The sequence below is a fragment of the Schistocerca gregaria genome, chromosome 11 (genome assembly GCF_023897955.1).
Source record: "Schistocerca gregaria isolate iqSchGreg1 chromosome 11, iqSchGreg1.2, whole genome shotgun sequence".
NCBI classification, from domain to species: Eukaryota; Metazoa; Arthropoda; class Insecta; order Orthoptera; family Acrididae; genus Schistocerca; species Schistocerca gregaria.
In genome coordinates, this window is record NC_064930.1 from 142,287,519 (window position 1) to 142,315,084 (window position 27,566).

Below are 27,566 nucleotides of genomic sequence, written 5' to 3' on the forward strand. Positions count from 1 at the left end.
CAGCACTGGATATGCACGAACTTCGTTAAATAAGGTAGCTGCAAATCTACAAAACAAATCACTAAATGGAATCTTTTGTCAGTAACTTAAAATACTTACATAATTTATGCAATATGCAACCAGATAATTTGACTAGTTGAAATTCAAAGATATGGGCAGCAAGAAAACAGAGCATACAGCATAATTTAATTACTATACAGTTATTTAGGTATTTTATGCAATATAAGAAACACTTTTTATTTGTTGAAAGAAAAAGAAGACATTCCTGGGGCATAATTTGGATGCTATGCTGCCATTCTTGACTTACTAAACAATCCAGCCAGTACAACTCACTCGAACATATGTGCTTTTAAATAAATTAGAATTCTTTGGTGTCACGGGCAGTGCTGCAAAATGGTTCAAGTCGTACCTTGCTAACAGGAAACAAAGGATGTCAGTGCAAGTGACTAGTGAATTGAGTCATTATCAGAATGGGAAGAAATTACATGTGGTGTCCCGCAGGGATTCATCTTAGGGCCATTGCTTTTTCTTGTGTACATTAATGATCTCTCATCAGTTACACTACCAGAAGCAGAGTTCGTTTCGTTTGCAGATGACACAAGTATTGCAAAAAATAGTATGTCGAGTGTAGTTCTAGAAAGATCTGCTAATGATATTTTCATGGGTATTAATAAATGGTTTAAACCCAACTCACTGACATTAAACTTCAAAAAGACTCACTACATGCAATTCAGAACCTGTGAGAGGTTTCCACCCGGCATATGCATAAAGTACGAAGAAGAGCAGACAGAAAACGTTGGCAGTCTTAAATTCCTGGGATTACAACTTGATAATAAATTCAGTTGGGAGGAGCACACCACAGAACTGCAGAAACGCCTTAACAAATCTGTGTTTGCAATTCCAGTGTTAGCTGACATAGGCGACATAAAAATGAAAAAGCTTGCATACTTTGCCTACTTTCATTCCATAATGACATTTGGTATAATATTTTGGGGTAACTCTTCAAGTCAAACAAAAGTTTTCAGAGTCCTGTAGAGACCTCTTTAAAGAACTGGGTATACTAACTACTGCCTCTCAGTATATTTACTCCTTAATGAAATTTGTCCTAAATAATATATCTCTTTTTCCAACAAACAGCTCAGTTCATACATACAATACCAGGAACAAAAATGATCTGCACAAGGACATAAAAGCACTTACTTTAGTTCAAAAAGGGGTCCACTACTCAGGAACACTCATCTTCAATAATTTGCCAGCAAACATAAAAAATTTAGTTACAAATAAAGATCAGTTTAAAAGGAGCCTGAAAGACTTACTAGTGGCCTACTCCTTCTACTCCACTGATGAATTTTTTAATAGAAACAAATGATGTATTGTATTGAATCATACTATTAGTATTGTTATTTCAGCTTTTTTTAAAAAAACTGACATGTTCCACATCCACGAGGATCTCCTCAGCATGGATCTATGCAACAAAAAACTAATCTAATCTAATCTCTGCAACCCCCCCTCCCCCCACACACGCACACACCTATCTAATTTGAAGAGCTGAATTAATATCTTATTACTAATGAACACAAAACAAGGCTAACAAAATTGAGCATCTTACAAAACTCGTGTTTGAAAATAAAAATATGTATATTTATTGTTGCAATAAAGAGTAGGTTCACTACACACAACAAACCACACCATTACAAATATTGCAATGCTGTTCCAACAATGAACAAAGGAAAAAATATATACTGTACACTAAACTATTATTGAGACCTTTCAGCATGTAAAGCTACACTTCTCTTGATTTAAGACTGCACCAACATGTGACTCTTGCGATTAAGAGGTCTCAAATAATTCACTACAGACACTGTATGTGAGTGACTTAACCCCAGAATGCACTGACAAGGGAATTTCGAACTTGGCAGCTCTGCCAAACAACTTGCCACAATAATTACATCAGTGACACACTAAAGAAATGGTTCAAATGGCTCTGAGCACTATGGGACTTAACTTGTGGGGTCATCAGTCCCCTAGAACTTAGAACTACTTAAAACTAACTAACCTAAGGACATCTCTAGACAATAGCACAGTTCTTGGTGTAACAAGAAAAGCAAAGTATTTACTACATAATAGTTCATTTGTATGGCTTCACATGTGCATTTATTTTGGCAGAGGGTAGTTACTGGGTCAACGACAATGTCCCTGCGATATGTGATCAATGTCTGTGACTTCTTTATATGAATTGTTACCACTGAAAGAAACAGGCACGTGATCTTTTGAACTGAATACGTCTTTGCACAAATCACTGAAACTACACTGTACACGTACTGACACGATCCATGACCTTGGAGACTTGCTCCTCATTTTGGTTCTACGGAACCTGATGTGTAAATAAGAAATTAAATACACACCTTCCTATTGTCACCAAATGAGCATGCAGGGTCACGTCACTGTATTTCATATTCAAATGCTTATTCAGCACGAAATCAGTGAGACACACTTCACCACAGTATCTATATTGTGGTTCTACAGTATCAATATGAATAAACACATGCATTATGAGGCTGTATTTTAATGTAAAGCTCTGTATGCACGAACTGCAGGTCAAGACAGAAAAGTCCCGGTCCATCGCACCCACACTACCAGCCAGCACTGCAGAACAAACTATTCTCTTGTGACACAATTTCTTGTGTTGGAAGACTACAAGTGATGAACTGTGTTTTCTCCTCCTGCTCCATCAGCACATCATGATTACTTTCTTCAAATGGAGCACTGTTGTACCCATCAGAAATTTGGGTAGACCTGCGAACATCAAAATCATCAAACAAACACAGAAGGGGAAAAAAAAGAAAAAATACTGGTCAAGAGGATACAGGGAATTCAAAAAGTCTCTCCGCAGTGCCGTACGATCGTCAGTCATGTGGACCGTATGCCGCAGTCACTATACCGAAATGAAACTCGGTGAAATACAAGTTATTAATTTATTGAATATTCATTTTTACTTACAAATTTTCACATTGAATGTTAAAAGTGTAAACCCCCCACCCCATTGTTGAATACACTGTAGTGTTTCCATTCCTCGGGGTATAAAATAGAAAATCTGATTGGGTTTTGAATTTTGATGAAGTAAGTTACGCATAAGGCGGACTTTGTATTACTGATTGAGATAGTGCTGTAATTTGACCGTGAATGGCAGACCGGGTCGGCAACACTACAAAAAGCGACTGTAAGCAAATAGCATCAGAAATTAGTTCAAATTTACCTGATAAGTCTGTTAGAAACGTAGTATTAATTATAATATAGTCTAAAAACAAAGATGATGTGACTTAACAAACAAAAGCACTGGCAGGTCGATACACACACACACAAACACATACACACAAAATTCGAACTTTTGCAACTGACGGTTACTTCGTCAGGAAAGAGGGAAGGAGAGGGAAAGACGAAAGGATGTGGGTTTTAAGGGAGAGGGTAAGGAGTCATTCCAATCCTGGGAGCAGAAAGACTTACCTTAGGAGGAAAAAGGGATAGGTATACACTCGCACACACACTCATATCCAACCGCACATACACAGACACAAGCAGACATTTGTAAAGGCAGAAACTCTTTGCCTTTACAAATGTCTGCTTGTGTCTGTGTATGTGCGGTTGGATATGAGTGTGTGTGCGAGTGTATACCTATCCCTTTTTCCTCCTAAGGTAAGTCTTTCCGCTCCCAGGATTGGAATGACTCCTTACCCTCTCCCTTAAAACCCACATCCTTTCGTCTTTCCCTCTCCATCCCTCTTTCCTGAAGAAGCAACCGTTGGTTGCAAAAGCTTGAATTTTGTGTGTATGTTTGTGTGTCTATCGACCTGCCAGCGCTTTTGTTTGGTAAGTCACATCATCTTTGTTTTTATATATATTTTTCCCATGTGGAATGTTTCCCTCTATTATATTTATAATATAGTCTTCGTGGCTGTCTTCTTAATTTTCTCGTAGGGTGACCTGTTTTCATTGTTCTCCGTCTGTTGAAAATTTCTTTAAGTTGTCACTGTCAGGATTAATTTATATATTTAGAAATAACCATTTCGAAACACTATTGAAATAACTTCATTTCATAATATAGTTTGAATTTCGACTTAAAAGCATATTTAACACAGCACCGAAAAATACACGTTTTTTGTATGAAGACAGAGGGGGGAGAGAGAGAGAGAGAGAGAGAGAGGGAGAGAGAGGGAGAGAGAGAGAGAGAGAGAGAGAGAGAGAGAGAGAGAGAGAGAGAGTAATCAATTCGTTGTTGAAAAAACAAACACCTATGCAAAAGTAAAAAAAAAGAAAAGAAAAAAATTATTTATAAAAATAGTTCGCTGGCGCAGCGCTCTTCCGCATGCGCGATCATAAATCATATCTTTGTATTGGCGGAGGCGCGGTAGTCAAAGTACCATTACAACACAATTCAGTTCATCTAATCGTGTTTCCAAACACAAGCTGTAACATTTCTTCTGTAACAGAAGCAGTGATAGTGGATATTGCAGTTTTCGATTTGTCTATGGATTTTGGGCGGTTTTTGTAGACAGTTGCTTTCGCTGCACCCCAGAATAAAAAGTCAGGCGGTGTTCGGTCAGGCAATCATGGAGGCCAAAGTCCCTGTGAAATTACGCGATCACCAAAAACATCGGCAAGCGGTGACATTGAAACGCGAACTGTATGTGGGTTGCACCATCTTGTTGAAAATAACCATTCAGTGTTTCACTTAACACAAGTTCTTCTAGGAATGGGTACAGAATGTCACTGCAGTATCATTGTGCGTTTATTGTTTCATTGAAAAATATGGGACCCACAATCCGACATCTAGAAATTGCAATCCAAACTCCTACTTTCACAGAAGAAGTGGTTCCTCAGGAATATACAATAGATTTGCCGTACTCCACATACGAGAAATTTGCGAGTTCATGTGCCCGGATAAATGAAACCACACCTCACCAGTGAAAAACGTTTCATTAAGAAAACCCCTTCCATTTTGTTGAACAAAATTTTTGAACCATTGACAATAATGAAGTCTCTTGCCATGATCTGTATTTTTCAGTTCTTGCACGACTGTCACTTTGTATGGAATTTTTTCCTTACAGCTGTGTGGGCCGTTTTGACACTAAAGTCGATTTCATGGGTGAGTCTTCTTACTGACTTGTTCGTTCTCGTGAACATTTCATCGCAAATAACGATTAGTTTATCCTCAGACAAAATGCTAGGACGACCACTTCTCTGTGCGTCTGTGACTGAACCCGTATTTCGAAATTTGTTACTCTAATCTCGCACAGTATCGCGATGTGAGAGTGTTTTCTCCAGGTAAGTTGAATTAAATGTTTGACAAACTGAAACTGTGTATTTACTGCCAGCTTTGAACACTTGTTCTACAATGGCTAGCATTTTAACACTGACAAAAACAAAACAAACGAACAAAGGAACTAAACTTAAACGTTCACGTCAACACGTAACGACACACACCAACGATACTACTGACACTGGCTGAGATAAGCGAAACAGTGGAATGTCGGGAGAGTCCACTTGAAGGGAAGTAACCCAGGCAGGCGAACAATCATACGGCACTGCAGAGAGAGTTTTTGAACACCCCGTATTAATGACTTCTTGATTAACTGATGAAGACACATCTCAGTATGAACATGAAAATTGAAGATTTAGTTACTTCACCAAATTAGAAAACATGATTATAGCACTTACACACAGAAAAGAAATTTTACTGCAAGAGAGGCACTTGAAAAAAAAAATGGACTTGACTTTACTACAGAATAGTAAAATATTTCACTTCAGTGACTCAAAATGTACGTGGAAAATGTAGATCACAGCAGTTTGATCTGGATTTGAATCCAGCTTTGTGAGAGAACTGGAAACTCCGATTTCACTCTCTCAGAAAACAGCTTTAAGTAACAACTGAGATGTTTGCTTTGATAAAATGTAAATTTGTGTTTTTTTACATTGATCACCCCTGTCCTAATGTCATTAATGGCTAGTTGTACATGTGTGAATTCATCACAAAAATTTCTGGCATAGTAAATACAGCTGAATGTGTGGAATGATGAGTGTTTAGATGGCTCCCTACACTTAATTTATATTTGTGGGCAACACAGAATAATCAAGAAATAATTAATTAAATAATTCATTCACTACTTCACTTACAATGCAATATGAAAGAACATATTTGTTAATGTTCTACATCAGCAAGGGAATAAAAATGTCTAAAATTAATTTTGTAGTGTACTGACCTTACAGATTACCTAGAGCAAAACTGGTGTTATTACCACATTACAAGTTAACACTATTTCTAAGGAAAGCCCCTGCTTTTACACTTATGTTACATACCATCAAATACAATAAAAATTACAGTAAAACTTGATCAAGGCAGAAAGTGTGTAATTTGGAAATACAGCTAAACCGTGCAAAATATTTCAGTCCCGACACATTCAACACATTTCTGTATGGCAATTTTTTTATATAAAGTGGCATGTGGGAATGGAAATTTGAAGAAATAAATAATAATTCACTATATAAAGTGGAAACGCAGCTTATACAGTTCTACTGTATTAAAATAGCCCTCAGTTATTCATCTCAACACAAGGATGCTACTTTTCACACGAAGATGTAACAGCCCTGACAATGCTCTTATGTGACAGAAGTGACAGTCGTTCTGTTAAACAATCAATTTGCCCTGCAATGTCAAGCATTGCACATAGATGCATTATTTTCTGCCAGTTCCAGTCGACTTGGAACACTTTATGTGACAATACGATGTCAAACAAAATGTACATGTCACTAATACTCAACAAAAAGCTTACTTAATTGAGGTGAGTGAGAAAGACAAACTCAGTGTGCAGAAATAATGCTGCATTTCAAATTGGTAACACGTGCATTTATGAAACTTTGAGAAATAAGGGTAACAATACCAGAGAAGGAAAATTGCTAGTCACCATATAGCGGAGATGCTGAGTGGTGATAGGCACAATAAAAAGATTCACACAATTAAAGTTTACGCCCATTAAGGCCTTTGTCAGCAGTAGACACACACACACACACACACACACACACACACACACACCTGCAGTCTCAGAGCTGAGACCACACTATAAGATACAGGATGAAAGGAAATGGCCAAATGAAAAGAAAGACAAAGAAGATGGGAAATGAAGAAATTAACAAGACAGTGTGGGAATCGTTTGTTAAGTGCACAGGTAAAAAAACTTACCTTTGCTGGAACAACATCACAGAGTGAGCCTCTGAAAGTTGGTAAAAGGCTCGGGAATATGGAGTTTAAGGCTTCCTCAGGAAGGCCGCACAGTTTCAGAGCTAGACACAAGATCGTGTGGAATGAAGGGTGTGGGGAAACTAAAGAGGTGCAGAAAAGTGCAGCAACAGAGTGGAAGACAACATTGCACAAACTAATTGCGAAATACGACCAGAAAGACATATTCACTGCCAACAAAATGGGACTGTTTTATCGTGAAAAATCTCTAGCAATCTAAGGTGAAAAGTGCATCTGTGGAAAAATGGGCAGGGAAAGATTCACTCTACTGTTGTAAGGTAGCACGTTAAGTTGAAATGGAAAGGCCACTGGCCACTGGTGACTGTAAAGTCGGCGGAACCCTGTTGCTTCAAAGACACAGATGTCAGTAAGCCTCCAGTCACATGGCAATGCAATAAAAAAAATTAAAAAAAGAAAAGGTGTGGATGGTGGCTGTCTAATGGAAGAGTAGCTGGCGTCTTTCAATGGGAGGAAAAAAATTAGTGGGGGTGGGGGGGGGGGGGGGGGGGGAGATCAGCAAGTTCTCCTTTTCCTAGAAAGTGCAGCTTGCCATCAGGAAGCCAACCTATCAAATGTGAAATTGGCTCGATTCCTGTCAGCTTCAACTACCGTATTTACTTGAATCTAAGCTGCACTTGAATCTAAGTCGCACCTGAAAAAGAGATTTGAAATCAAGGGAAAAAAAAAATTCCCAAATATAAGCCCACCTGAAATTTGAGACTCGAAATTCAAGGGGAGAGAAAAGTTTTAGGCCGAACCTCCAAATCAAAACAAACTTGGTCCATTGTGATATGAGAGACAATTTAGGTCGAATGAATGACGATACAGCTACAGTAGTTTGGTTCGAGTCTTAAGGTTAGCAGTTAAGCTTTACCAGGTAGCCACTGCTGTGCGTCAGGTGCTACGTCCGTATTTATACGGGTACCCTTCCTTTTTCGCGTACTTTGTCTGGTTTGAATTGATTGCTTATTTTTCTTGGATCTGGTAAGTGCCGTTCCCTTTGTTATAGGTGTTTACGTCACTCTAAGCTGAAAATGCATTACTGTACTGTGTCATGCATTGTTTGTCGCATTCTGATAATGAGTGTTTACGACCTGTCGCCGAATAATAGACTGCGTATGATAGAAGATGTTCTGACTGAGAGTTTAGTGAAAATTATTCTCCGTTTGAAAATCTTTGCAGGCGCCTGTTTAGTACATTACATTCTGCACAGCAATTAGAGTCATCTTAGATTTAAAAATCTAGTCAATTGCTGTTCTTCATTTCTGACTGTATCACTATTAGGTATAAGAATAATACGAATATAAACGTGACACGATATGTATATTCTACCGTGTTTTCTGTTGTCTCACTCTAGTTTCCTAGTTGATTGGGCACACAGGATTTAACTGAGATAGCAGCAAACACAAAAGAATACATGGCAAAATGTTTACATTCGTATTATTCTTATGGTGAGGAGAATACTGCATGTGATTCACAATTCACAAAAGTTCCTATTAGCAACCATCTCTTCTCACAGGTAGGAAAAAATTCAGAACGTAGAGTTGGCCATATTGACAAACATCCCAAACAATCTCACCAGTCGGATTTTCATAGTACATTGAAATGCTGCTACATTCGAAGATGAACAATACGGAATTTGTATTTACTTGATTGGATAATGTATGAAATTGCAGTGGTTGAAACTCGAGGCGGAGAAAAAAGCTCGTGTTCCAACTTTTTTTTTTTAATTTATTTACTGTCGCAGAGAGTTTGGTGCCAGTATTTATCTTTGTACCTGTAAAGCATGCCTGTGTAGCGCTACATATATTCGATGGCAGAAGTTAGTTGTGGCGGCACCTACCTACATTTTTTAGAACTTCCGCTTACTTTGCACTCGATTCTAACCCGCAGGCGATTTTTTGGATTACAAAAACCAGGAAAAAAGTGCGGCTCAGATACGAGTAAGTACGGTAGCCTTGGAGAACCCGTGGACTGAATAGGCGTACAAATCACATTACTTATTTATTTAACCTGATCAGATTAGGGCCACCAGGCCCTCTCTTGCATCTGACCAGTGTTCCACACATGCAGCATTTCACACGTCAGAGTTACATCATGACCATAGTTTAAAAAAGAAAATTAGATCACTCTAGTGACAATATGAATAAACAGTGATGACTGAGACCTAATAAAGTAAGTGTTGGCAGTATTTTTACAACAGGTGCTTTACATACAAATCATGATAAAAGCAATAATAGTAAGAGTAAAAAGAATCAAATAATAATGATAAACATGAGAAAATTGGCAATAGTAATGAAGATTTGTGCATATGTACATTAATATCTTGGTGTGTAAAGTAGATGTTTACCAGTATAGCGAGTTTTGGGGAAGGGAGATTTAAGGAGGGGGAAAGAAGCAAGTAATGGGGTAAAGTGCATTCATGTACAGAGGAAGGCATTACTGTTGCTTAAGTAGAAATGTCATTGACTATTTTTTGAAGCCGGACATGTTTTTAAGTTCTCTAACATAATGAGGGAGGTTATTCCAGAGTCAGGTTCCCGCTACTGTAAAGGGCTTGGAGAAGGTGATTGAGTGATGCAGTGGAACGGAGAGGATTTTATTATGATGGGAATGTGTGTTTCTGTCACGTTGTTCCAACATAAGCGTTAAGGACAAGGAGAGATTTGATGGACAGTGTACATTTATAAGGCAGTAGATGAGACAGAGTGTATGGAAATCTCTGCGTTTGTCTGCACGCAGCTGGAACTCATTTGCATATGCCGGTGAAGTGTGATCAGAAAGTCGAACGTCACAGATATATATATATATATATATATATATATATATATATATATATATATATATATATATATATATATATATATATATATATATATATATATATAATAGAAAGAAACTTCCACATGGAAAAAATATATTTTTTATATTTTTGTAGGACATGAAGGGATGCTGATGCTTTTTTGCACACTGCAGTTACGAGCTCTGTCCAATTTAGATTTTCATCTATTATTAGTCCCAAACTCTTTGCTGAGGGACAGAAGTTAATATTTGTTCCATTTAGGATAAGAGGTGGTAAGGATTCCCGATGTTTGGGGCTAATGAGCTTAGAGTGACCAACAAGTACCGCTTGGGTTTTAGATGGGTTTAGTTTTAGTCCTATGTCCTGTGCCCATCTTGATAGTGCATCGAGGTCAGTACTGAAATTCTCAATAGCTTTCTTGAGATTGCTTGGTTTCGGACTTAGATACAACTGAAGGTCATCAGCATACATACGGGATTTGCAATAGGTCAGAACCGATGACACATCATTGACATACAGAGAGAAGAGTATAGGACCTAATACTGAGCCTCGGGGAATGCCCGACACTACCTGCTGCCTTTGTGATTATATATTCCCGGGCAGGACGAGTCACTGACGAGATATCACGTACGAGCGAAACCACTGGACTGCACTCGGTGAGAAATTTAGACCGCTAAGTTTGGCTAGTAAGATGTCGAAGTCGACATTACAGGCAGTTACTGACACAGTCTGTTATTCTTACTGTCGAAGAAGCCGAAAGTGTATCGGATATTGCACTGTCAGTTTCTCTTGTGGATGCAGTAAACTGGATCGATTTGGTAGCACGAGAAATGAAGGCCGAAACTGTCACCTAGTGCTTCAGCAAAGCACACTTTGCAGGTGACGAACGAGGCCCACCTGCAGTCTTTGAAGCTCAAGGAAATGCAGGAACAATTGCTGAATTAATTCAAATCCAAAATGTTCCACGCACTCCGGACGACTAGATCCGATGTGATGATTTCATGTCAACTAGTTACACTTTTGTTCTGGCACAATCACAAGTGCCGTAACAAAGGTGACGAACAGAAGACCAGAGACGGTGGTGAGGAAACATCAGCCAATAGCCCACTGACCGAGCATTGCCTGGAGCGCCCCTCCACGACATGAAGGCACACGCCGGTCCTTCCTGCCTCGGCTGCTCACTTCCCTCAGTGTACTGGCGTTAGTGCAACTTTTTTTTTGAGTGTGCTACAAGAACTATTACTTGGGATCCTTATCAGTTACATGCCTGGACTTTGACTATAGCGAAGAATCTTACTGTCTGCACGTTAGTTGCGACAATGATGTAACTCCAAAGTTAAATATTGCCAACTGATTTATAAAAATGAAACTCCTAGTGTTATTTAACTTCCTGGCAAATTAAAACTGTGTGCCAGGCCGAGACTCGAACTCGGGATCTTTGCCTTTCGCGGGCAAGTGCTCTACCGACTGAGCTACCCCAGCACGACTCACGCCCCGTCCTCACAACTTTACTTCTGCCAGTACCTCGTGTCCTACCTTCGAAACTTTACAGAAGCTCTCCTGCAAGCTTGGGTAGCTCAGATGGAGGAGCACATGCCCGCAAAAGGCAAAGGTCCCGAGTTCGAGTCTCGGCCCGGCAGGCAGTTTTAATCTGCCAGGAAGGTTCATAACAGCGCACACTCTGCTGCAGAGTGAAAATCTCATTCTGGTACTGATGTTATTTGTTTGAATTGTTCAACAGCATTCCGAGAACACTGCATCGTTTACGCACGCTACAAGTGTCGAGTGGCACAGATCTGTCAACTTTAACAGATTTAATACAAATCTACAGCACAGAAGATGAAGAGGAGGAAACAAAAGAAAACCAAGAAGCAGTTTAAACAGGTTGCTCTCATAAACATCATGTGGAAAAGACTTTAAATGTAGAGCAAATAAAGACAGGAATAATATCTACACAAATTTAAGCTAAAAATAGACATATTCCATATTAGTGCAATAGTCTAGTGATACACAATATACAGTAAGTGAACACCTACTGTACTGGAGTAAAGGTACGTAAATGGTGGTGTGTTGGGGCTTATGGGCGCTCAACATCAAGGTCATCAGCGCCCGGTACGTAAATACATACATAATCTCAAACACACAACTGACCATTAAAATTGCTACACCAAGAAGAAATGAAGATGATAAATGGGTATTCATTGGACAAATATATTATAGTAGAACTGACATATGATTACATTTGTATGCAATATGGGTCCATAGACCCTGAGAAATCAGTACCCAGAACAACCACCTGTGGCCGTAATAACGGCCTCAATACGCCTGGGCATTGAGTCAAACAGAGCTCGGATGGCGTGTACAGGTACAGCTGCTCGTGCAGCTTCAACACGATACCTCAGTTCATCAGGAGTAGTGACTGGCGTATTGTGACGAGCCAGTTGCTCGGCCACCATTGACCAGAAGTTTTCAATTGGTGAGGGATCTGGAGAATGTGCTGGGCAGGGCAGCAGTCGAACATTTTCTGTATCCAGAAAGGTCCGTACTGGACCTGCAACATGTGGTCGCGCATTATCCTGCTGAAATGTAGGGTTTTGCAGCGATTGAATGAAGGGTAGAGCCATGGGTCATAACACACCTGAAAAGTGACGTCTACTTGCCGGCAATGCAAACAAGAGGTGACCAAGACATGTAACCAATGGCACCCCACACCATGACACCAGGTGATACGCCAGTATCGCGATGACGAATACACGCTTCCAATGTGCGTTCACCACGATGTTGCCAAATACGGATGCGACCATCATGATGGTGTAACCAGAACCTGGATCCATCCAAAAAAATGACATTTTGCCATTTGTGCACCCAGGTTCCTCGTCGAGTACACCATCACAGGCAGTCCTGTCTGTAATGCAGCGTAAAGGGTAACCGCAGCCACGGTCTCCGAGCTGCAAAGTTCGTCGAACTGTTCATGCAGATGGTTGTTGTCTCGCAAACGTCCCTATCTGTGGACTCAGGGATCGAGACGTGGCTGCACGATCCGTTACAGCCGTGCGGATAAGATGCCTGTCATCTCGACTGCTAGTAATACGAGGCCATTGGGATCCAGCACAGCGTTCCGTATTACCCTCCTGAAGCCACCGATTTCATATTCTGCTAACAATCATCGGATCTCGACCGACGCGAGCAGCAATGTCGCGATACGATAAACGGCAATTGCGATAGGCTACAATCCAACCTTTATCAAAGTCGGAAATGTGATGGTACGCATTTCTCCTGCTTAGACAAGGCATCACAACAACGTTTCACCAGGCAACGCCGGTCAACTGCTGTTTGTGTATGAGAAATCGGTTGGAAACTTTCCTCATGTCAGCACGTTGTAGGTGTCGCCACCGGTGCCAACCTTGTGTGAATGCTCTGAAAAGCTAATCATTAGTGTACTTGGGATCCTTATCAGTTACTTGTCTGGACTTAAACTATAGCAAAGAATCTTACTGTTTGCATGTTACTTGTGACAATGATGTAACTCCAAAGTTAAGTATTGCCAACTGCATTATAAAAATAAAACTACTAATGTTATTTGTTTGAACTGTTCTACAGCATTCCGAGAACACTGCATCCCTTACGCACCCTAGAAGCGTCGAGTGGCCGAGATCCGTCACCTTTATCAGATTTAATAGAAATCTACAACAAAGAAGATGAGGAGGAGGAAACAAAAGAAAAACAAGAAGTAGTTCAAACAGGTTGCTCTCATAAATGTTGTTGTTGTTGTTGTGGTCTCCAGGCCAGAGACTGAGACGTATGTGGGAGTAAATAACATGGTCTTCCCGGAAAGTAACTTAAATAGTAAACCTCTCTGTAAGCTTCTCTGCCACTGGAGTTTGGGGATGGGGGTGGGTTGGGAGGGGGGGGGGGGGGCAAGCAATTGCTCTATTCTTGGTAATCACCCAGTTAGGAAAAACTTCATTGAGAACATTAATGCTCACGCGGGGTGTGCGACCTGTTGCTCCATATTGTTGAAATAATGTTTCATCATTCAGTGCCTACTGACAAAGCTGAGGTACGAAGAATGTCCTTAACTTTGTTCAATAGCGCTCAGCAGTCATTGTAACAGACTGCTCTCTTTTGTTCTCAAAAAAAAAAAAAAGGACTACTATTCCCAATGAGGACATTGCACATCAAACTGCTACCTCGGTTGAGTGCAGGGATTTTTCATGGGGTTGGTGAGGGTTCTGATTACTCCGATACCTGACGCCCTGCTCACCCAGTGGGGTGAGAATGCGCCTCCTCACTCATCCAGAGGTTGCGAACAAGCTCCTCATTTTCTTCAATCATTTGCAAAAGACTTTCACAGAAATGCTGTCGGACCACGAATTCATCATTATTCAAAGCATTAACTACTGGATTTTGTATCGGTGGTGATGTAAGTCTAACCTCAATGTCCTTCGGACAGTCCCAGAAATTCCCAGCACAACACTCTGTCTCCGCACTGATCTCCGCGGGCTTCTTCCCACAGCAATTCTTACACATTCCACATTCTCGGGAATACGCAGTGTCTTCGCTCTGCGACCTCTTTTCCTTATTGTTTCACTGACGTTTTCAACATCTTCGACTCAAGTTTTTATTGAGTTAACCAAAGGCACCAGCCTATTACTATTAATTTGAAAATGCGGCTGGAAACAACGCTGAACAGCTATGTAGCTGCCGCTTTGGTAGAAAGCTTTCACTGCAAACAAATGTTGTTGCTTGGAGGGAATGAACAAAAAAGGGGGAAGAATTGGGTACGAAGAAGGAAGAAGGAGGAGGAAGGTACAGACAGAGAGATGAGGGAGGACAAGATGGACGAAGACAGTGTGGGATAAGAGATATACAGGGAACAGGGGAAAGGTGATGGACAGAGATTTGGAGCAGCAAATGGACAAAGGGAGGGGGAGAGGATGAGAGAGAGAGAGAGAGAGAGAGAGAGAGAGAGAGAGAGAGAGAGAGAGAGAGGGGGAGAGGGGGAGAGGGGGGAGAAGTAGAGTAGAACAAAAAAAAAGTCACTATAAATTTGAAAACTGAATAAATCACGGAATAATGTAGATAGAGAGGTACAAATTGACACATATGCTTGGAATGACATGGGGTTTTATTAGAATCGAAAAAATAAAAAAGTTCAAAAAATGTCCGAGAGATGGTGCTTCATCTGATCAGAATAGCAATTATTAGCACAACAAAGTAAGACAAAACAAAGATGATGGTCTTTACAGGAAATGTTCAATATGTCCACCATCATACCTCAACAATAGCTGTAGTCAAGGAATAATGTTGTGAACAGCACTGTAAAGCATGTCCGGAGTTGTGGTGAGGTATTGGCGTCGGATGTTGCCTTTCAACATCCCTAGAGATGTTGGTTGATCAAGATACATTTGCGACTTCAGGTAACCCCAAAGCCAATAATCACACGGACTGAGGTCCGGGGACCTGGGAGGCCAAGCATGACGAAAGTGGCGGCTGAGCACACGATCGTCACCAAACAACGCGCGCAAGAGATCTTTCACGCGTCGAGCAATATGGGGTGGAGCGCCATCCTGCATTAACATCGTACGTTCCAGCAGGTGTTTATCAGCCAGGCTGGGGATGATGCGATTCTGTAACATATCGGCGTACCTCTCACCCGTCACAGTAGCAGTTACAAAACGAGAATCACGCATTTCCTCGAAGAAAAAAAGCCCGATAACAGTAGATGTGGTAAATCCAACCAATCCCGTGACTTTCTCGTTGTGCAATGGAGTTTCCACGACAGTTCTAGGATTTTCGGTAGCCCAAATTCTGCAGTTGTGGGCGTCAACAGACCCTCAAAGCATGAAATGAGCTTCGTTGGTCCACAACACATTACTTGACCAATCGTCATCTTCCATCATCTTTTGAAATGCCCACATGGCAAATGCCCTCTGCTTCACTAAATCACCAGTTAACAGTTCATGATGCTGATGGATTTTGTACGGATAGCATCGGTTGGGTGCCAACCAAACAGTAGTGTACAGAAAGCCGGTGCGACGTGCGACTGCACGAGTGCTGACTTCCCCGTGCGGTTGGCCACTACAGGGTCTATCATCTAAACAAACCGTGGCTTCGAACTTCGAAATCATTCTCGCCAGCTGCATTTGTCAACGGACCTTCACCCATTCGAATCCCCTTCCTGTGGCGATAGGATCGTAACGCTGAACTAGCACATTCCCCATTCTGATAATACAGCTGCACTAAAAGTGCCTTTTCAGGTAACGTCAACATGCTGCGACTGCTGGCGCATCTGATCCTCTCTCTCATTACAGCTCCTTTTGTACACGATTGTTGTGCACAGTCACTGATGTTTTGCTGTCCAGTGCCATCTGTCAGACGTTTTATGAACTTTGTTTTTTTTTCCTAATAAATAAAACCCCATGTCATTCCAAGCATCTGTGTCAATTTTTACCTCTCTATCTCCGTATTTTCAAATTTATACTGACTTTTTGATCACCCGGTACATCCAATTCCCAAACATATTTAGCAATTGTCAAGAATAGCCGGGTTTGCTAATAAATTAATTGTAGATTAATAAAAATGTGACACAACATCTGAGGTTTTCGAGGACACGGTCACATTACGAGGTATCGACCTGTGCTCGTACCTGGCACAGTACGGGCAGGCGGTGACGGCAGTCCGGAGTAGTGTGGGACCGCACTGCGACCTGTCGGCAGCTCGAGGCGCTCCGACACGGTGGGACTGCGCTGCGCGATCTGAAGGTGGCGCTGGCGGTGCCGCCGGGCTCTCTCACAGCCGTCACCGCTCCCAGGGCCCGAGAAACGGCTGCTTCTCACACTGCCTGCAGAACGTCCGCTTCACGCACGGGTAGTCTCGGAAGCTGCCGTAGTTGAAAACGTCCTCGTACTGCGGGCCTGCAACCGGCGAACACAGTAATCGTTTGGTGGGCAGGCCATCTGAGCACCCACAAGGTTGTTCACAGTCACTCAACATAAAATCTTTTACAGTATTTACAGTATTCAAAAACCTCTATTAACACATTTAGTCTTCCTCTCTTTTCTTTTAGTTCTTCTTAACTAGCCAGACAATTCTGAATGGTTTGTGCTGTCGGTGGAGGGGCGAAATTCTGCACAGCTGCTATGTTTCCCTGTTCTTCTGCATATGCTATTACCATATTTACTTGAATCTAAGCCGCACTTGAATCTAAGCCGCACGGGAAAAATGAGACTCGAAATCAAGGGAAAAAAAAATTTCCCGAATCTAAGCTGCACCTGAAATATGAGACTCCATATTCAAGGGGAGAGAAAAGTTTTAGGCCACGCCTCCAAATGGCAACAAAGTTGGTCCACTATAATATGAGACACAATTTAGGTCCAATGAATGACGATACAGCTACTGTAGTTTGGTTCGAGTCGTAAGCCTAGCAGTTAAGCTTTACCAGGTAGCCGTTCCTATGCGTCAGGTGCTCCGTCTGTATTTATACGGGTACCCTTCCTTTTTCACACTTCCTCCGGTTTGAAATGATTGCTTATTTTTCTTTGATCTGATAAGTGCAGTTCTCTTTGTTATAGGGGTTTACATCACACTAAGCTGAAAATGCGTTACTGTACTGTGTCATGCATTGTTTGTCACAGTCTGACAATGAGTGTTTACGACCTGTCGCCGAATAATAGACTGTGTATGATAGGAGATGTTCTGAATGAGAGTTCAGTGAAAATTTTTCTCCGTTTGAAAATCTTTGCAGGCGCCTCTTTAGTACATTACATTCTGTACAGAAATAAGAGTCATCTTAGATTTAAAAATCTAGTCGTGCTTCATTTCTGACTATATCACTATTAACCATATGAATAACACGAATATAAATGTGACATGATATGTATATTCTTCCGCATTTGCTGTTGTCTCACTCTAGTTTCCTAGTTGATTGGGCACACAGGATTTAACTAAGATAGCAGCAAACACGAAAGAATAGATGACAAAATGTTTACATTCATATTATTCTTATGGTGAAGAGAATACTGCATGTGATTCACAATTCATAAAAGTTCCTATTAGCAACCATCTCTTCTCACAGGTGGGAAAAATTTCAGAACGTAGAGTTGGCCATATTGACAAACATCCCAAACAATCTCACCAGTCGGATTTTCGTAGTACATTGAAATGCTGCTACATTCGAAGATGAGCAATACGGAATTTGTATTTACTTGACTGGTTAATGTGTGAAAATGCGGTGGTTGAAACTCGAGGTGGAAAAAAAAGCTTGTGTTCCACCTTTTTTTTTTTTTTTATTTATTTACTGATGCAGAGGGTTTGGCGCCAGTATTTATCTTTGTGCCTGCAAAGCATGCCTGTGCAGCGCTAGATATATTCAACGGCAGAAGGTAGTTGTGGCGGCACATACCAACATTTTTCAGAACTTATGCTTGCTTTGCACTTGATTCTAAGCCGCAGGCAATATTTGGATTACAAAAACCAGAAAAAAATGCGGCTTAGATTCGAGTAAATGCGGGTACTGTCAATTTACAGCCTCCATAATACACTATGTGATCAAAACTATCCGGACACCCCCAAAGACATACTTTTTCATATTAGGTGCATTATGCTGCCACATACTGCCAGGTACTCCATATCAGTGACCTCAGTAGCCATTAGACATTGGGAGAGAGCTTCGCAGAACTCACAGACTTCGAACGTGGTCAGGTGACTGAGTGTCACTTGGGTCATACACGCTCCTAAACATCCCTGGATCGACTGTTTCTGATATGATAGTGAAGTGGAAACGTGAAGGGACGCGTACAGCACAAAAGCGTACAGGCCGACCTCGTCTGTTGACTGGCAGAGACCGCCGACAGTTGAAGAGGGCCGTAATGTGTAATAGGGAGACATCTATCCAGACCGTCACACAGGAATTCCAAACTGCATCAGGATCCACTGCGAGTACTATGACAGTTAGGCAGGAGGTGAGAAAAGTTGGATTTCATGGCCGAGCAACTGCTCATAAGCCACAAATCACACTGCTAAATGGCAAACGACACCTCGCTCGGTGTAAGGAGCGTAAACATCGGACGATTGAATGGTGGAAAAACGTTGTGTGGAGTGACGAATCACGGTACACAATGTGGCGGTCCGATGGCAGGGTGTGGGTATGGCGAATGCCCGGTGAACGTCATCTGCCAGCGTGTAGTGCCGACAGTAAAATTCGGAGGCTGTGGTGCTGTGGTGTGGTCGTGTTTTTCATGGAGGGGGCTTGCACCCCTTGTTGTTTTGCGTGGCATTATCACAGCACAGGCCTACATTGATGTTTCAAACACCTTCTTGCTCCCCACTTTTGGAGAGCAATTCAAGGATGAGACTGCATCTTTCAACACGATCGAGCACCTGTTCATAATGAACAGCCTATGGCAGAAAGGTTACACGACAACAACATCAATGTAATGGACTGGCCTGCGCAGAGTCCTGACCTGAATCCTACAGAACACCTTTGGGATGTTTTGGAACGCCGACTTCGAGCCAGACCTCACCGATCGAATTCGATACCTCTCCTCAGTGGAACACTCTGTGACGAATGAGCTGCCATTCCCCAAGAAACCTTCCAGCACCTGACTGAACGTATGCCTGTGAGAGTGGAAGCTGTCATTGAGGCTAACGGTGAATTCCAGCACTACCGATGGAGGGCACCATGAACTTTTAAGTAATTTTCAGCCAGGTAGCCACATAGTTTTGATCACACAGTGTATGAATATCTTGTATTTTTTCCATTACGAAACTAGCTACTAATAAAAATATTGTATTGTTATCGTTAACACTAATCACTTTCGATTTGAGTTCACTGCCACCGTGGACTGGAATGAAGCAGAATATGCTAGACAGTGTTCCGGGTATGTGAAGGTGCAGCAGAAGGGAGTCAGTGTTAGCAAGGTTGTGAACTGCCCAACTCACGTCGATAACATCGGCGAACTACTGCTACCAGTTGAATCAAATGTTGCCAGGTAGACGACGGTTTGCCCACAGAATCAAACACCCTGCTAAGCCAAAGAAAGTGGTACACCTGCCTAATAGCGTCTAGGATCCCCACGAGCACTCAGAAGTGCCAGAAGTGCCACAACACGATGAGTATGTGCCAAGCAAGACCGCAAGAGATGGAAAAGAGCCACTGTGGTACAACAACCGAGCAAGAAAACTGTTACGGATGCAAAGGGAACTTCACAGCAAACATAAACATAGCCAAAGCCTTGCAGACAAACAAAAATTACGCGAAGCGAAATGTAGTCTGAGAAGGGCTATGCGAGAGGCCTTCAATGAATTCGAAAGTAAAGCTCTATGTACTGACTTGGCAGAAAATCCTAAGAAATTTTGGTCCTATGTCAAAGTGGTAGGTGGATCAAAACAAAATGTCCAGACACTCTGTGACCAAAATGGTACTGAAACAGAGGATGACAGACTAAAGGTCGAAATACTAAATGTCTTCTTCCACTGCACTGCACTGCAGTTCCTTCTCTAGATTGTCGCACAGATGAAAAAAATGGTAGATATCGAAATAGACGACAGAGGGATAGATAAACAATTAAAATCGCTCAAAAGAGGAAAGGCGCTGTACCTGATGGGATACCAGTTCGATTTTACACAGAATACGGGAAGGAACTCGCCCCCCTTCTTGCAGCGGTGTACCGTAGGTCTCTAGAAGAGCGTAGCGTTACAAAGGATCGGAAAAGGGCACAGGTCATCCCCGTTTTCAAGAAGGCACGTCGAACAGATGTGCAGAACTATAGACCTATATCTCTAATGTCGATCAGTTGTAGAATTTTGAAACACATATTATATTCGAGTATAATGACTTTTCTGGAGACTAGAAATCTACTCTGTAGGAACCAGCACGGGTTTCGAAAACAACGATCGTGTGAAACCCAGCTCGCGCTATTCGTCCACGAGACTCAGAGGGCCATAGACACGGGTTCACAGGTAGATGCCATGTTTCTTGACTTCCGCAAGGCGTTCAATACAGTTCCCCAAAGACGTTTAATGAACTAAGTAAGAGCATATGGACTATCAGACCAATTGTGTGATTGGATTGAACAGTTCCTAGACAACAGAACGCAGCATGTCATTCTCAATGGAGAGAAGTCTTCCGAAGTAAGAGTGATTTCAGGTGTGCCACAGGGGAATGTCGAAGTACCGTTGCTATTCACAATATACATAAATGACCTGGTGGATGACATCAGAAGTTCACTGAGGCTTTTTGAGGATGATGCTGTGGTATATCGAGAGGTTGTAACAATGGAAAATTGTACGGAAATGCAGGAGGATCTGCAGCGAATTGATGCACGGTGCAGGTAATGGCAATTGAATCTCAGTGTAGAGAAGTATAATGTGGTGCGAATACATAGAAAGAAAGATCCCTTATCATTTAGCAACAAAATAGGTCAGCAACTGGAAGCAGTTAATTCCATAAATTATCTGGGAGTACACATTAGGACTGATTTAAAATGGAATGATCATATAAAGTTGATCGTCGGTAAAGCAGATGCCAGACAGCGATTTATAGGAAGAATCCTAAGGAAATACAATCTGAAAACAAAGGAAGAATGTTACAGTATGCTTGTTCGCCCACTGCTCGAATACTGCTCAACAGTGTGGGATCCGCACCAGATAGGGTTGATAGAAGAGATAGAGAAGATCTAACGGAGAGCAGCGCGCTTCGTTACAGGATCATTTAGTAATCGCGAAAGCGTTACGGAGATGATAGATAAACTCCAGTGGAAGAGTCTGCAGGAGAGACGCTTAGTAGCCCGGTACGGGCTTTTGTTAAAGTTTCGAGAACATACCTTCACCGATGAGTCAAGCAGAATATTGCTGCCTCCTACGTATATCTCGCGAAGAGACCATGAGGATAAAATGAGAGAGATTAGAGCCCACACAGAGGTATACGGACAATCCTTCTTTCCACAAACAATACGAGACTGGAATAGAAGGGAGAACTGATAGAAGTACTCAAGGTACGCTCTGCCACACACCGTCAGGTGGCTTGAGGAGTATGGATGTAGATGTAGATGTACATGTAGATGGTATGGACTCAACTAATGTCTACAGTAGTGCTCGAGGGAATGGACATTGTGAATTCTGTAGAGCTGTCCACAAATCCGTAAGAGTACGATGGGGAGGGGATCTCATCTGAACAGCAGGTTGCAAGGCATCCCAGATGTGCTCAATAATGCCCATGTCTGGGGAGTTTGGTGGCCAGTGAAAGTGTTTAAACTCAGAAGAGAGTTCCTGGAATTTCGTAGCAATTCTGGTCATGTAGAGTGTCGCATTGTTCTGCTGGATTCCCCAAGTCTGTGGACACAAGGGGATGCAGGCGATCAGACAAAATGCTTATGTACGTGTCACCTGTCAGAGTCGTATCTAGACATATCAGGAGTCACTCCAAGTATACACACCACACACCATTACAGAACCTCTACCAGTGTAAACAATCACCTGTTGACATGCAGTGTCCATGGATTCATGAGACTGTCTGCGTACCCGTACACGTACATTCGCTTTATACAACGGGACTTGTCTGACGAGGCAACACGTTTCCAGTCATCTACGGTTCATGTCAGTGTTGACGGGTGCAGGCGAGGCATAAAGCTTTGTCTGAAGCATTTTATATGCTCTCTACTTCGACCATTATCAGTTATTTTGCTCCCCAAATAGCAAAACTCCTTTACTACTTTAAGTGTCTCATTTCCTAATTTAATTCCACTACATTCCATTATCCTCGTTTTGCTTTTGCTGACGTTCACCTTATATCCTTTCAAGACACTGTCCATTCTGTTCAAGTCCTCTTCCAAGTCCTTTGCTGTCTCTGACAGAATTACGATGTCATTGTCGAACCTCAAAGTTTTGTTTCTCCTCCGTGGATTTTAATTCCTACTCAAAAATTTTCTTTTGTTTCCTTTACTGCTTGCTCAATATACAGATTGAATAACATCGGGGAGAGGCTACAACCCTGTCTCACTCACTTCCCAACCACTGCTTCCCTTTCATGCCCCTCGACTCTTATAACTGCCATCTGATTTCTGTGCATATTATAAATAGCCCTTCGCTCCCTGTATTTTACCCCTGACGCCTTTAAAGCTTGAAAGAGAGTATTCCAGTCAACATTGTCAAAAGCTTTCTCTAAGTCCACAAATGGTAGAAACGTAGGTTTGCCTTTCCTTAATCTTTCTTCTAAGATAAGGCGTAAGGTCAGTATTGCCTCACGTGTTCCAACATTTCCACGGAATCGAATTAAGATGTTTATGGTGTAACATTTCTCGTTTCCACCAGTGCATATAATAAGCTCACAACAGAGTGGGGGGATGCCTAGTCAAGTAAAAATTTCCTAGAACTGCAACACTGTGGAGCTACAGCCATAAAATGACAGCTAATCAGGGATGCCAAAGCAGGCACATTAAACACACCCGGTACGACCCGAGTGACATCGGAGCTGGCAGCTGGAGTACGTAAGGGGATACCGGCAGGCCGTCAGCAGTCGTTCCATTCCACCACGATCGAGGAGAGGTCAGTCGAAAGCGCGTGCTCTTCTTTACAGCATCTGACACGGCCTCAAGCCTGAGAATTTGCTTTTTCAAACTCGGTAATATTAGATCCCGTCACCCCACCACTGCCCGCACGACTTACCGAGTGTCCAGTAGTGCTCTCTGTGATCGCCGTCCTCCCGCGGCACTCTGACGAAGTACTTGCCGAGCGACAGGTACGCCCGGACCGAGCTCCGCCAGACCTTCTTCTTGCGACCGAAGTAGGGGAAACGGTTCTCGATGTAGGTGCAGATCTCCGACTGCGTCGCCCTCCTGCCGGACAAACGAGGGAGCAAGTTTTAGTCGAGCTCGTCCGAAGGAGACACCGAGTGAGATCGGGGGCCCTTCCGACACCACAAGTGTGCAAGTCCCTGTGACCCACTTGACTCTGTACAACTGGGGAAATATTTAATCAAACAATGGAAAATCCAGGATGGAATGTAACAATACGAGAGAAGGAAAGTTGCTACTGTAGCGTCGCAGAATAGTAAAGAGTTGGAAACGTAGAATATTGTCAAAGTTTTGTTGCCTATGCCGAGAGCGAGAGGCAGTAAGTTAGCCAAGAGGTAAGAGGATTGCACACGTATCGGAATGTGTCGTCACTTAGGGGCAATGGCCCGGTTACATGCAACAGGCGAGAGAGAATTGCTTAGCACGCAGGTTTGTGTTAGACGGTGACTTTCGTAGAGTGCAAGACAGAGGTGTAGCGTCAGCTGTACTGCATTTCCCAACTTTGCGTAAGTCTCCCGTAACAACACGTAACTCTGCTGCAAGAACACCTAAGGGGCGAGTATGACAGACGAATCGGCAGTATAAGTCGAATGAATGCGTTCATTACAAACGAGCACGACGTCAGGACGTCGCTCGTGCTTCCTTCAAATACGCGAGCTTTGATAGCAACAAGGCACTCGCAGTTAGACTTGCAGTTAGAAGTGTACTGGGTCGCTGCGTAGCACTCGGCTCGGTGATCGACACGTTAATCTTTATTAAGGAGATGTTGCAGTAAGCAACACCTCGCTCGGTGTAAGGAGTGTAAACATTGGACGATCGAACTGTGGAAAAACGTTGTGTGGAGTGACGAATCACGGTACACAATGTGGCGATCCGACGGCAGGGTGTGGGTATGGCGAATGCCCGGTGAACGTCATCTGCCAGCGTGTGTAGTGCCGACAGTAAAATTCGGAGGCGGTGGTGTTATGGTGTGGTCGTGTTTTTCATGGAGAGGGTCGCACCCCTTGTTGTTTTGCGTGGCACTATCACAGCACAGGCCTACATTGAGATTTTAAGCACTTTCTTGCTTCTCACTCTTAAAGAGCAATTCGGGGATGATGATTGCATCTTTCAACACGATCGAGCACTTGTTCATATTGCATGGCCTGTGGTGGAGTGGTTACACGACAACAACATCCCTGTAATGGACTGGCCTGCACAGAGTCCTGACCTGAATCCTACAGCACACATTTCGAATGTTTTGGAAGCCTGATTTTGTGCCACGCGTCACCGACCGAATTCGATACCGCTCCTCAGTGCAGAACACAGTGAAGAATTGGCTTCCGTTCCCCAAGAAACCTTCCTGCACCTGATTGAACGTATGCCTGCGGGAGTGGAAGCTGTCATCAAGGCTAAGGTGGTCCGACACCATATTGAATTCCAGCATTACCGATGGAAGGTGCCACAAACTTGAAAGTCATTTTCAGCCAGGTGTTCGGACATTTTTGATCACGTAGTGTAACATAAAAAACGCCTCTCTCCTTCTCCTTGGCCCTATGTTTGATGGATGTCTGAAACTCATCATAGGTAAAAAACTCTTTTTTCCACGTGCAAAAAACTTTAGGGAGGTAAAAAGATGAAAATGTAAAAGTGGCACACCAGGACTGTGAGCTGGGTTGTTGGTGATGTTCCATCTGAATGGATGCAGGAGTTGCTTTGTGGTGTTGGCTGTGTGAGAACATGTATTACTGTGTGACAAGCACATTCCCTTTGTTAAAATTTCTCTTCTTCTATTCTTCATCGTCCTCTGCAGGTTTTTTTTTTAAAGGTTATGCAGTACGAGACAGCACCACTTCCTCCTGCAGCCAATATTTAATGGGGACTACCCCCATACGATCCCAAAGGAAAGAGGCGACGCCTTTTCTGGCAGAAACAATGGCTCTGAATTATTTCACTGCTGGTGAGGAGGAATGTCGCCACTGTATTGATTGTCTTTTCAACTCACAGATGTAGCTGGCCACCCAAGTCAAGATATAATCAAGAAACTGATCATCTTACAGTTCAAAATGCTCAAGAAATTCCTGTAGACGTGATCCTGTTGAATCTGTGTTGATCTGTAAGCTGTTTTGGTAGCCCTCACACACAAAATTTTTGAAAACCAAGTATATCAGTAAAGATTTCACACAGAAGACAATTAGAGATTCTGGAATCACTGTGTTCATCTCATCCAAAATCGATTGACTATCACGACAGACCACTTCTTCGGTCTCATTCACCACCTCGTCAGGCACTAATGAGGAATGCCCACTTCTTTGTTAATCACAAACATTGGTTCTGCCAGCCTTAAACTCGCACCAACCATTGTACACATTACGATGATTCATCACACCGTCCACATAAACTGTTCAGATTTCGTTAAACATCTCGAACGGCATGTTTGCCTTTGCAAGAAGAAACCAGATTACACTCCTCACCTTGCAGCTGGTGGGATTCAGAATAGACAGGCATCTTTCAACACGGTACAACATGACGTTTCTGGCAACTGAACTGACTGTGTTATACGGCCAATACGTTGTCCATAAGTGTAGTTCTGCCAACTTCGTTGAAAAAAGTCCTTTTAGTGTCAGAGGCTCAATACTCTTCCTTTCTGGCCATGGCTCATGTGCTTCTCAATCTAACACTAAGCCTTGCTTGGGCCTCACATACAGGAGAAAAAAATTACATCTTTTTGTGCATACTCCTTTCCTGAGGTCGATCAGGAATTCCAACAACATATTATGTGCACTCGGATTTTCCATTGCTCTCTCATATATTGCATATCAGAATATTTGGAATCGTGCTATAGAAATATTAACACATTCAGCACCAACATATCACTTTCTACAAAAAGAAACAGCTACTAACGTACAGCACGAAAGGGTTCATCAATCACTAAGTTTAGAGAATTATTGTATGCAGGTGTAAACATGAAAGATATAGTGATACAGGGAGTGTTGAAGATGAGATACATTGATCAAGAAAGAAATAACGAAATACAGAACGTGTTAATAAGTCAGGAAATAACTTGTAGGGCACCACAGGGATCTGTAGAGGGCAAAAACTGAAAACAGAGATTGGTAAAGGAGAGGAAGTCAATGGGGACACATCAAACCAGCCACAAGATGTGATGATGGTGGTGGTAGGGATGGATGGGGGGGAGGGGCAGAAGTCAACCAACAACAATAATCTGGTCATTTTCAGTGTCACAAAGAGCAGTTACCACGATACGATTACATTTTTTTGAAAGATTTCTTGATGCCTTCATCTGCCATTCTCTTTCTTTCGTGTACGATTGTACAATTTCAGCCTAGGCCATTTTCAAGGAATTTATGGATAATTTTTTAGTACCAGATTGTTGTATATGTTGTTGCTCCTATGACGTCATGTTATGCTCATAAAATAATTTCAGAAAATTCATCACAGTTGTGGACCCTATCGCACTGAAAGGTAAGATTATAGTTGACAAGTGAATGATATGGAGAATTATGCCAAACCATCACATGGTTGATGACCGAAACAATACTAACTTATGTCTGCTATGTCGTAGTAGTTGTTGTTGTTGTTGTTGTGGTCTTCAGTCCTGAGACTGGTTTGATGCAGTTCTCCATGCTACTCTGTCCTGTGCAAGCTTCTTCATCTCCCAGTACCTAATGCAACCTAC

General features: G+C 42.2%; 1 protein-coding gene across 2 annotated transcripts in view; it reads right to left on the reverse strand.

Moving 5' to 3' along the window:
• Positions 1–1,617: 1,617 nt before the first annotated feature.
• Positions 1,618–27,566, reverse strand: part of LOC126295256 (uncharacterized) — a 232,045-nt gene continuing 206,096 nt past the window's right edge. The window contains exons 19-21 of one of the 2 annotated variants that reach the window (XM_049987657.1): positions 23,760–23,929; positions 16,744–17,011; positions 1,618–2,796 (exon numbers count right to left, since the gene is read on the reverse strand). In XM_049987657.1, the coding sequence (XP_049843614.1) occupies positions 16,896–17,011; positions 23,760–23,929 (286 nt within the window). In that variant the 3' untranslated portion in view covers positions 1,618–2,796; positions 16,744–16,895. The remainder of the gene's footprint in view (positions 2,797–16,743; positions 17,012–23,759; positions 23,930–27,566) is intronic. The other variant, XM_049987656.1, reaches the window with a different exon arrangement.